At 50.2% G+C, this 12,009-nt stretch overlaps 1 protein-coding gene and 1 long non-coding RNA gene across 29 annotated transcripts in view; both read left to right on the top strand.

Annotated features, from left to right (window-relative positions):
* BRF1 (BRF1 RNA polymerase III transcription initiation factor subunit) overlaps window positions 1–12,009 on the top strand; it is a 103,530-nt gene that overhangs the window by 32,163 nt on the left and 59,358 nt on the right. For 24 of the 27 annotated variants that reach the window (XR_013396697.1, XR_013396696.1, XM_028851951.2 and 21 more), the window contains exon 2: window positions 5,221–5,301. The exons of the other annotated variants lie outside the window; for them this stretch is intronic. Coding sequence is in view for 7 of the 24 variants with exons in the window: in XM_077942118.1 (XP_077798244.1) it covers window positions 5,221–5,301 (81 nt within the window). In the remaining 17 variants the exon portion in view is untranslated. The remainder of the gene's footprint in view (window positions 1–5,220; window positions 5,302–12,009) is intronic. 27 annotated transcript variants of the gene reach the window in all.
* LOC144330484 (uncharacterized) lies at window positions 7,222–11,313 on the top strand. 2 transcript variants are annotated; one of them, XR_013396710.1, is made up of 3 exons: window positions 7,222–8,193; window positions 8,266–8,666; window positions 9,939–11,313. It is a non-coding gene; the product is annotated as an uncharacterized LOC144330484 (long non-coding RNA). The 2 variants fall into 2 exon arrangements; XR_013396709.1 differs by having other exon boundaries at window positions 7,243–8,227; window positions 8,295–8,666.

Genomic DNA, 12,009 nt, shown 5'->3' with positions numbered 1-12,009 from the left:
GAGGTTGCAGTGAGCCAAGATTGTGCTATTGCACTCCAGCCTGGACGACAGGAGCGAAACTCCATCTCCAAAAGAACAAAGAAAACATTAGCTAGGCATGGTGGCACAGGCCTGCGGCCCCACCTATTTGAGAGGCTGAGATGGGAGGATTCCTTGAGCCCGAGAGGTTGAGGCTGCAGTGAGCCACTATGGTGCCCCTGCACTTCAGCCTGGGTGACAGAGTGAGACCCTGTCTCTTTTCTTTCTTTCTTTCTTTTCTTTCTTTTCTTTCCTTCTTTCTTTTCTTTCCTTCTTTCCTTCTTCCTTTCTTCCTTTCTTCCTTTCTTTCCTTTCTTCCCTTTCTTCCCTTTCTTCCCTTCCTTCCCTTCCTTCCCTTCCTTCCCTTCCTCCCTCCCTCCCTCCCTTCCTCCCTCCCTTCCTTCCTTCCTTTTCTTTCCTTCCTTTCAGATGCAGTGTCTCTCTTGTTGCCCTGGCTGGAGTGCAACGGTGCGATCTTAGCTCACTGCAGCCTGCGCCTCCTAGGTTCAAGCGATTTTCCTGCCTCAGCCTCCCAAGTAGCTGGGATTACAGGCATGCACCACCACACCTGGCTAATTTTTGTGTTTTTAGTAGAGACAGGGTTTCGCCATGTTGGCTAGGCTGGTCTCAAACTCCTGACCTCAGGTGATCCGCCCACCTTGGCCTCGGAAAGGTCTGGGATCACAGGCATGAGCCACCACGCCTGGCCAGACCCTGTCTCTTAAAAAAAGGAAGTTTCACAGCAGCAACAGAAAACCTTCAGTTAAATTTGTTTTTTTTTGGACGGAGTCTTGGCTCACTGCAACCTCCGTCTCCTGGGTTCAAGCAGTTCTCCTGAAACTGAGCTCACCCCATTAAGTTAAATGAGCATGTGAGTATTAAAGGTTATTGCTTTCCCATGTTGGAAGCATCCTGGAGTGAAATGGACGACAGTGCTGTGCTGGATCTTTCAGGACATGGAGGGCCCCTGGCCCGCCTTTCTGTCTGGTGCACAGTATGGGGTGTTGCTGGCTTTGTCAGAGCTCAGAGGTGCCCCTGCAGCCTCTGGCCCTCTTCTGGCTCTGGTGGAACCGCAGGTCCTCGCCTGCTGTCCACAGGAGGGCAGTCTCGGCCAGGCCCCACAAGACCTGGCGCCTTCCACATGTTAGTTCCAGCTAACAGGAGCTAGCACATGTTTTTTGTTATAGAAATGCACTATGGAAAATATCAAATGTTTTTAGAAGTAGAAGGCATCGTGGCGGTTTCAGCCAGAGGTGGCACTTTCCTCTTTCACCCTCCCTGTGGGTTAGTGTTCTGAGGTTTCACACTGTCCGCATGTGTCCTGTGCGTGTGCCTGCAAGTGTGCACGCACCAGGGTGTGGCGGAAGCAGAAGCCAGGAGGCGCTCCCAGACAGGTGCAGCAGCATGGCCCCAGGGAGGGTGACCGTGGTGTTGGGGTACAGGGAGAACAACACAGGGACAGGAAATAGAGGGCCTGGGGTGTGAGGAGGGGACAGGAGGCTGGAGGGCGCAGGAAAGAGTGAGGGAGGAGGGAGGGCAGAGGTGGCAGGTGGAGTGTGGAGCTGTGAACGCACGCAGCTTTGCAGTGTGTTGTGGTGCAGGCTGATGGGCATGGGTCAAGGAGTGAAGAGATTGCGTGAAACACAACCAGAATCGAAATCATCTCTGTAATTTAGTGCGTCATCTCACTGTGGCCTTGTTCTGTTAGAAGCACTCCTGCTGCCCACTGTTCCTAGCCAGGGAAACGTGGCTATATTGGAGGCTGCACGGCGTCCCCTGTTCTTGGAAGGTGGGATTTCAGGGGCTTTCCATTTATTTATTTACTTTTGAGACAGAGTTTCATTCTTGTTGCCCAGGCTGGAGTGCAGTGGCTCGATCTTGGCTCACCGCAACCTCCGCCTCCCAGGTTCAAGTGATTCTGTTGCCTCAGCCTCCCGAGTAGCTGGGATTGCAGGCATGTGCCACCACGCCTGCCTAATTTTGTATTTTTAGTAGAGACAGGGTTTCTCCGTGTTGGTTAGGCTGGTCTCGAACTCCTGACCTCAGGTGATCCAACCACCTCGGCCTCCCAAAGTGCTGAGGTTACAGGCGTGAGTAACTGCACCCAGCTGGCTTTTTGTAATTTGATCCTTGTCCTTTTTCTAATGCAGTTTGTTATATGAATTATTTATTAAAAGCTTTGTATACACTGATTAGAATATGCGAGACTGTCTCTCAAAAAAAAAAACCCAATAAATAAACACTGCTCACGAAATAACTCTGAGGGAGGGCCGGAGATGCAGGCACCTTGAGCTCAGCCTGAGGAGGCCTGGGCCAGATTTCTGCAGAATTTAGAGTTGGCTCATCAGTGCTGCTCAAAGCCCCCTTATTCCAGCATGGGTCTCCATTGAGCCCTGCGTTGCTCCCTGGCCTGTCTTCTGGATTCTCATGTCAGCCGGCACCTCACTGTGGCACTACCAGGTCCTGTCTAGCCCCCACAAGGAGACACCACTGCGACCTGCTCCAGCTTCTCTTATTTTATTATTTTTTGAGACGAGTTCTCACTGCGTTGCTCAGGCTGGAGTGCACTGGTGCCATCACAGCTCACTGCAGCCTCCACCTTCTGAACTCAGAACGATCCGCCTGCCTGGTCTGGGACCACAGGCTTGCACCACCACACCTGGCTAATTTTTTTTTTTTTTGTAGAGATGAGATCTTGCTATGTTGTCCAGGCTGGTCTTGAACTCCTGGGCTCAAGCAGTCTTCCTGCCTCAGCCGCTCAAAGTGCTGTGATTACAGGTGTGAGCCACCACGCCTGGCCTGTTCTGGCTTCTTTTCTTTTTCGAGACAGGGTCTTGCTCTGTCACCCAGGCTGGAGTGCAGTGGCACAATCTCAGCTCATTGCAGCCTCGACCTCCTGGGCTCTAGTGATCCTCCCACCTCAGCCTCCTGAGTAGTAGGACCACAAGCAGTTGCCACCATACCTGGCTAATTTTTTTCAGTTTTTTTGTAGAAAGGGGTCTTCCCGTGTTACCCAGGCTGGTATCAAACTCCTGGGTTGAGCGATCTTCCTGCTCTGGCCTCCCAAAGTGTTGGGACCACAGGTGTGAGCCACCATTCCCGGCCACTCCTCCAGCTTCTTTTTTAAATTTATTTTTATTTTTATTTTTTGAGACGGAGTCTTGCTCTGTCGACCAGACTGGAGTGCAGTGCCAGGATCTCAGCTCACTGCAACCTCCGCCTCCTGGGTTCAAGCGATTCTCCTCCCTCAGCCTTCCGAGTAGCTGGGATTACAGGCACCTGCCACCATGCCTGGCTAATTTTTTGTATTTTTAGTAGAAACGGAGTTTCACCATGTTAGCCAAGATGGTCTCGATCTCCTGACCTTGTGATCCACCCACCTCAGCCTCCCAAAGTGCTGGGATTACAGGCGTGAGCCACTGCGCCTGGCCCTGCTCCAGCTTCTTGAAGGCCCCTAGGTTTGTGGCAATTTTTATGGCAGCCACAGAAAACTAGTACATAGATCCCAGTTGTGACAACCCAGGCAGTCTCCAGGCACTGCCCCCATCCTGGCATCACCTTTGTTGGAGAAGCCTGTGCTCAGTGCTGGTGCCCCTGCTGCCAGCTGTCCCTGTGGCCACGTTACCCACCAGGAGGCCGGCTCTGGGCCTCAGCCTGAAGGAGGCCCGGGCTTTGCCTCTGCTGCCACCAGGGAAAGCTGAGTGCCACCTGACCCTGTTCAACTCAGTTCCTGGACAGGCCCAGCAGCTGCCCCTTGATCTCTTCAAAATTTTCTTGGCTGCTCTAGCTCCTTTTTGCTTCCAGCCGAACTTTAGAATCATTTTACTGGAGTCTTTAAAGAGTGTTGTTAGTATTTGTTTGGGATTCAGTTACATTCACAGCGAAGCCAGAGGCTGTGCCTGTTCTGCCTTGTCTGTGCTGGTAGCCGCCCCTGGGTGACCCTGAGGTCTCTGCCTCATGCTTTCCCTGGAGGGCCTGGCCCCAGGCTCCATCGATTGGTTTTCTGTGTCTGCACCCCATCCTTCCAGTGTCCTCCGACAGGCCCTGCACACTTGCCTTCCCCAGATGGCCAAGGTTGTCTGCGTGTCCCCTGATTGCAGCAGCCTCCAGTCCTGTGTCTGTGTTTTGTCACAAATGCGCTGGCCCCTGTGCCAGCCAGAGGGCCGACGCTGTGGAGCGGGGTCACTTTCCAGCTCCCCCATCTTGGGCATGCCTGGGGCCTCACCTCACTGTTCTCGTTGGAAGATCAGGCTGCAGTGTTCGGGTTGGTGAACCTGGTGAACAATCCGCATGTCCACCTGATGTGCCAGGCCCAGGTCTTAACCCCGAAGCCCTGCAGGGCAGAGTGTGGTGGGCATCGTGGGCATGCTGTTAGTTGGCAGAGCTCCAGAGTAGAGTGCCCAGCAGGCTCAGCTGCAGCCTCCCCGTGCGTGGGTGGGCTGAGGCGTGGGGGCCTTCTGCAGACTGGCTGGTCGCAGTGCCTTGGGGCACATGGGATGGTACCTGCATCCCCTGCAGTCCAGCAGGGAGGTGGATGCGTTCACGTGGTCACTATGCAGGAGTGACATCTGAGTGCACACCACTTGCAGAGGTTTGGAAATACATCTGTGCTGTCACCCGGCAGCCGTGTGACAGCGTCCACTCTGGACTTGCAGTGTGTTAGGGACATGGTTAGAAAATGCAGAAAGTGCCTGTGATCCCAGCACTTTGGGAGGCCGAGGTGGGCGGATGACAAAGTCAGGAGATGGAGACCATCCTGGCTAACACGGTGAAACCCCGTCTCTACTAAAAATACAAAAAATTAGCCGGGCGTGGTGGCGGGCACCTGTAATTCCAGCTACTCGGGAGGCTGAGGCTGGAGAATGGCGTGAACCCGGGAGGCAGAGCTTGCAGTGAGCCGAGATTGCGCCACTGCGCTCCAGCCTGGGCGATAGAGCGAGACTCCGTCTCAAAAAAAGAAAAAAGAAAATGCAGAAAGTGCAGTTGGCCCACCCTCAACCCTGCTGGCTGGGCAGAGTGAGAGATGCTTCCCCCACTGGGGTTCCTGGCTCAGGAATGGGGGTGCGGGGGGCCAACCTGCTGCTTCCCCCGTGAGTGCTGACCCCCGCTTTGCTTTCGCTTTGTGTCTGTGGATGTCCTGAAAGGGCTGTAAATGCAGATCTTCTCCAGGTTTTGGCTGATCTGTCTTCTTTGTGTTTACAGGTGCTGGCAAAACCCCGACTCTGGGTGGTGGCTTCCACGTGAATCTGGGGAAGGAGTCAAGAGCGCAGACCCTGCAGAACGGTATTTCCCACCATGGACGCCGCTGAGCTTGCGGCAGGTCCCAGAGATGGGGATGGTGGTGCTAGGGTGGGGGGCACTGACTCAGCCATGGACCTCACGGCCTGCCACTTTCTTGTCACCCTGCACGCCCAGCCTTCCAGGAGGCCGCCTTCCAGGAGGAATTGTGCGCTGAGTCCCCTCCTGGGTGTCCTGCAGGCTCTGCCAGGGCTGCTTGGGGAGAACCCAGTGGATCCCGCGGGATGCACAGCCATTGCTTGCTGGTCTCAGTGAGATGGAGGCAGAAACAACACATTTGTAGCAGTTGGATATTGTAGTGACATTCTCACTGCGTTTTGTCAAAGTGCCGGTTCACCACAAACTGGAGAAATGTCTGCTGGTTTATTTTTCTTATGATTGAGCTGAAAAAGTTGTTTATGTATTTTAGGTACAAGTCTTTTATCGGATGTGTGATTTTATGTATTTTAGGTACAAGTCTTTCATCAGATAGGTGATTTATAGGACATTTTCAGCCATTCCATGTGTTCTTTTCATTTTCTTTTGTCTTTTTATTTTTCACTGGTATCCTTTGGAGCATGAATGTTTTAAATTCTGATAGTGTCCAGTTTACCTATTTAGTCTCTTGATGGCTATGCTTTTGGTATCATAACTAACAAATGTTGCCTAATCCAGTCCAAATCGTGAAGATTTGTGCTTATGATTTTTTGGAGTTTTGTGCCTTCAGCTCTTACCTATAGGTTTTGATCCATACTGAGTCAATGTTTGCAGGTGATATAAGGTAAGGGCCTACCTTCGCTCTTGCACATGGAGACCCAGTTTTCTCAGGATCGTGTGTTGAAAACACTGTATTTTCCCAGTTGGCATCCTCTTGGTGCCCTTGTTGAAAATCCATTGGCTGTAAACCTAAACGCTTATTTCTGGATCTTCAGTTTGGCTTAGTGACTGCATGATGGTCCTGGCGCCAGTTCCATGCTGTTCCGGACACCAAAGCTTTGCAGTCAGTTTTGAAATCCGGAACTGTGAGTCCTCTAACTGCTCTTTTTCAAAAGTGTTATGTTGCCTGTTTGAAGTCCCTATGAATTTTGGATCAGCTTGTCAGTTTCTGCCAAGAAGTCAGCGGGGATTTTGACGGGGGTTGTGTTAGTCTGTTGGTCATTTTGGGGAGCACTGCCGCCTAAACAGTGTTACGTGTTCTGACACCTGAACACGGGATGTCTTTCCATTCATTTGGGTCATCTTTAATTTGTTTCAACAATTTTAGTAGTTTTCAGAGTACAAGTTTTATACTCCTTTTGTTGAACGTATTCTCAGTTGATACATATTGATCTTGTATCTTTTTTTTTTTTTTTTTTTTTTTTTTTGAGATGGAGTCTCACGCTGTTGCCCAGGCTGGAGTGCAGTGGCGCGATCTCGGCTCACTGCAAGCTCCGCCTCCCGGGTTCCCGCCATTCTCCTGCCTCAGCCTCCTGAGTAGCTGGGACTACAGGCGCCCGCCACCGCGCCCGGCTAATTTTTTGTATTTTTAGTAGAGACGGGGTTTCACTGTGGTCTCGATCTCCTGACCTTGTGATCCGCCCGCCTCGGCCTCCCAAAGTGCTGGGATTACAGGCTTGAGCCACCGCGCCTGGCCGTATCTTGCAACCTGTCTGAACTCATTTTTTACTCTTAAGAGTTTTTTAGGCTGGGCGCGGTGGCTCACGCCTGTAATCCCAGGACTTTGGGAGGCCGAGGCGGGTGGATCACGAGGTCAGGAGATCAAGACCATCCTGGCTAACACAGTGAAACCCCATCTCTACTAAAAACACAAAAAAATTAGCTGGGTGTGATGGCGGGTGCCTGTAGTTGCAGCTACTCAGGAGGCTGAGGCAGGAGAATGGCGTGAACCTGTGATGTGGAGGTTGCGGTGAGCCGAGATTGTGCCACTGCACTCCAGCCTGGGCGACAGAGCGAGACTCCGTCTCAAAAAAAAAAAGAAAAAAAAAAAAAGAGTTTTTTAGCGGGTTACTTAGGATTTTATGTACAAGATCGTGTTATCTTTCCTTTCCAATCTAGTGCTTGTTTTTTGTTTACCACGTTGAATAGCAGTGGTGTGAACAGACATCCTCTTGTCCTTGATCCTGGGGAAGCATCCAGTCTTCACCGTTGAGTGTGGGTTGGCTGTGGGTCAGTCCAGGCAGGGATACTGTGTGCTAGGACCTCTTCGGCTTCACTGTTTCATTGAGTACACTCTCAGGAATGTGAGGACCACGTGAGGGATCCTTGTGATTGGTGCAGCCATGTCCCGCAGCCTTGGTCTGCGTGCTGGAAGGCAGCTGGGACAGGTAGAACATCTCTGTGTGGACAGCACATCACCCTGGCCGTTTTCTCCTGTGCCATCTCCAGGAGGCTGGGCTCTTGAGCACCTGCCTCTGCTTCTGGCTGCTGCTGCCGACGGGTGGCCAGCACCGACACGCCTAGGCTGGCAGGGGTTGTTGGGCTTGCAGTGATCCCTCACAGCAGAGTGGATGGATTCTTACGCTTCCATCGTGCTTGTTTCCTTGCCCCGCCATGGACTTACTAGTAGAGGAGTACAGTCCACGCCTTTCTTCCGGACTGCCGGCGTGATTCTTCTGCAGTAGAGAGCACCCTCTGTGTGAGTTCAGTCTTCTGAAATGCTTCGAGCCGTGCTCTGTGGCCCAGTGGAAGGCCAGTTTTGTGGAAGTGCGTGTGTGTCGGGCACTTGAATGCATTTCCTGCAGGAAGCCGGTGCAGCGCAGCGCGTCCCTCCTTCTCCCCATTGGCTGGTTCTGTCTGTCACCGAGAGTGTGCATGAAGACCTGGCACGGTGACGGCATTTGTCCTGTCCTGCCTATAGTTTTGTCAGTTCACCGAGAGTGTGCATGAAGACCTGGCACAGTGACTGGATTTGTCCTCTCCTACCTATAGTTTTGTCAGTTCACCGAGAGTGTGCATGAAGACCTGGCACAGTGACTGGATTTGTCCTCTGCTACCTATAGTTTTGTCAGTTTCAAGACTCTTACTGGCATGCACATTTACAGTTCCTCTGGGCAGAGGCTGGGCTGCACTGCCCAGGGGCCCTCCTGACCTTCAGGCTGCCTGGGTTGGGGCCCAGCTCTGCCCACTGCTTCTGGTGCCACCAGGCTATCTCCTTTTTTTCTTCTACTGACTTCGAGATTTTCTCCTTATGAAGAACTTTGTTCTCCACAGAGAATATAGTCTGTATTTTCCCAAAAACTTGTGGTACCTTTACTAGAGTTAGTCATGCCTCAGACCTAAACAAATTGCAAAGAGTAGTGTCCGTGCAGACACGTGCATTACAATAAGATTGGAAACCAGGCCGGGCGCGGTGGCTCAAGCCTGTAATCCCAGCCCTTTGGGAGGCCGAGACGGGCGGATCACGAGGTCAGGAGATCGAGACCATCCTGGCGAACACGGTGAAACCCCGTCTCTACTAAAAATACAAGAAAATTAGCCGGGCAAGGTGGCGGGCGCCTGTAGTCCCAGCTACTCGGGAGGCTGAGGCAGGAGAATGGCGTGAACCCAGGGGGGCGGAGCTTGCAGTGAGCCGAGATCTCGCTACTGTACTCCAGCCTGGGGCACAGAGCAAGACTCCGTCTCAAAAAAAAAAAAAAAAAAAAAAAAGATTGGAAACCAACAACAGAGAAAGAGAAATAGCTCATCTTACCTTTCAAAACCCTTTAAATACCTTTGGTTCAAGAAAGAAATGAAAATGGAACATACAGCCTCCCTAATTAGGGGTGAGTGTCAGTGAAGATTGTGGCCGTGCAGGCCCAGGAGGCCCCGTGGACCCTACTCACTGTGTGGGGGAAGCTGCAGGGCCCCCACGCCTGTTGAATCTTACTGGGGATGGGTGGTTCTGGGGTACCCTATGCCGACCTTCGTACCTGGGCTCCTACCTGGGGATCTGCGGCTGCAGCCCGGGGATCTGCGGCTGCAGCCCGGGTACCTGCGGCAGGGGCCGTGCCCTGCTGCTGCCCACTCAATGAGCTCTCCCACCCACCTGCCCTGGGCCAGGCACTGCTCCTGCCTGGGTGGGGTGTGGGGCTGAGGGAGGCTGTCAGTCCAGCCCCTGTCCTGTTTCCTGCGGACTTTTGCCAGAGTGTCCCTTCTGCTGCCAGTCAGGCCCCCTGCTGTGGCAGTGATGCCCTTCTCTGCCCTAGGGGTTAGGCCTGCCATACCTCCTTGCTGTCCAGTGTCCTGGGAGTGGGTCTATGGGGCAGATCCTAACATGTTTTTCAGATACTTCTGGAGACAAGAGGGGATTTTGGCCCATTATAGTTGGCACATTTCTGATAGGTTGGGCTCTTCCAGCCTCTTATTTTGTAGTTCATATTTATCTTACCTTTTTTTGTTTGTTTGTTTGTTTGCTTTTTGAGACGGAGTCTTGCTCTGTCGCCCAGGCTGGAGTGCAGTGGCATGATCTGGGCTCACTGTAACCTCCGCCTCCTGGGTTCAAGCGACTCTCCTGCCTCAGCCTCTCGAGTAGCTGGAGTTACAAGCGCTCACCACCATGCCTGGCTAATTTTTGTATTTTTAGTAGAGACAGGGTTTAGCCATGTTGGCCAGGCTTATCTCGAACTACTGACCTCAGGTGATCCACCCGCCTCGGCCTCCCAAAGTGCTCGAATTAGAGGCATGAGCCACCACACCCAGCCGTATTTATCTTACCTTTAAAAAACCCTTTACTGAGCAGTGGTTTATAGTTCTCCTTGAAGAGGTCCTTTACATCCCTTGTAAGTTGGATTCCTAGGTATTTTATTCTCTTTGAAGCAATTGTGAATGGAAGTTCATTCATGATTTGACTCTCTGTTTGTCTGTTACTGGTGTATAAGAATGCTTCTGATTTTTGCACATTAATTTTGTATCCTGAGACTTTGCCGAAGTTTCTTATCAGCTTAAGGAGATTTTGGGCTGAGACAATGGGGTTTTCTAAATATACAATCATGTCATCTGCAAACAGGGACAATTTGACTTCTTCTTTTCCTAACTGAATACCCTTTATTTCTTTCTCTTGCCTGATTGCCTTAGCCAGAACTTCCAACACTATGTTGAATAGGAGTGGTGAGAGAGGGCATCCCTGTCTTGTGCCAGTTTTCAAAGGGAATTTTTCCAGTTTTTGCCCATTCAGTATGATATTGGCTGTGGGTTTGTCATAAATAGCTCTTATTATTTTGAGATACGTTCCATCAATACCGAATTTATTGAGAGTTTTTAGCATGAATGGAAGAACATACCATGCTCATGGATAGGAAGAATCAATATCGTGAAAATGGCCATACTGCCCAAGGTAATTTATAGATTCAATGCCATCCCCATCAAGCTACCAATGAGTTTCTTCACAGAATTGGAAAAAAACTGCTTTAAAGTTCATATGGAACCAAAAAAGAGCCCGCATCTCCAAGACAATCCTAAGTCAAAAGAACAAAGCTGGAGGTATCATGCTACCTGACTTCAAACTATACTACAAGGCTATAGTAACCAAAACAGCATGGTACTGGTACCAAAACAGAGATATAGACCAATGGAACAGAACAGAGTCCTCAGAAATAATACTACACATCTACAGCCATCTGATCTTTGATAAACCTGACAAAAACAAGAAACGGGGAAAGGATTCCCTATTTAATAAATGGTGCTGGGAAAATTGGCTAGCCATAAGTAGAAAGCTGATACTGGATCCTTTCCTTTGCTCCTTATACGAAAATTAATTCAAGATGGATTAGAGACTTAAATGTTAGACCTAATACCATAAAAACCCTAGAAGAAAACCTAGGTAATACCATTCAGGACATAGGCATGGGCAAGGACTTCATGTCTAAAACACCAAAAGCAACGGCAACAAAAGCCAAAATTGACAAATGGGATCTAATTAAACTAAAGAGCTTCTGCACAGCAAAAGAAACTACCATCAGAGTGAACAGGCAACCTACAGAATGGGAGAAAATTTTTGCAATCTACTCATCTGACAAAGGGCTAATATCCAGAACCTACAAAGAACTCAAACAAATTTACAAGAAAAAAACAACCCCATCAAAAAGTGGGCAAAGGATATGAACAGACAGTTCTCAAAAGAGGACATTCATACAGCCAACAGACACATGAAAAAATGCTCATCATCACTGGCCATCAGAGAAATGCAAATCAAAACCACAATGAGATACCATCTCACACCAGTTAGAATGGCAATCATTAAAAAGTGAGGAAACAACAGGTGCTGGAGAGGATGTGGAGAAATAGGAACACTTTTACACTGTTGGTGGGATTGTAAACTAGTTCAACCATTATGGAAAACAGTATGGCGATTCCTCAAGGATCTAGAACTAGAAGTACCATATGACCCAGCCATCCCATTACTGGGTATATACCCAAAGGATTATAAATCATGCTGCTATAAAGACACATGCACACATATGTTTATTGCGGCACTATTCACAATAGCAAAGACTTGGAATCAACCCAAATGTCCATCAGTGACAGACTGGATTAAGAAAATGTGGCACATATACACCATGGAATACTATGCAGCCATAAAAAAGGATGAGTTTGTGTCCTTTGTAGGGACATGGATGCAGCTGGAAACCATCATTCTCAGCAAACGATCGCAAGAACAGAAAACCAAACACTGTATGTTCTCACTCATAGGTGAGAACTGAACAATGAGATCACTTGGACTCGGGAAGGGGAACATCA

This window comes from Macaca mulatta, chromosome 7 (assembly GCF_049350105.2).
Source record: "Macaca mulatta isolate MMU2019108-1 chromosome 7, T2T-MMU8v2.0, whole genome shotgun sequence".
Classification (NCBI taxonomy): Eukaryota; Metazoa; Chordata; class Mammalia; order Primates; family Cercopithecidae; genus Macaca; species Macaca mulatta.
Note: the sequence above shows the minus strand (reverse complement) of the source record. Positions and strands in the feature narration are given on the sequence as shown.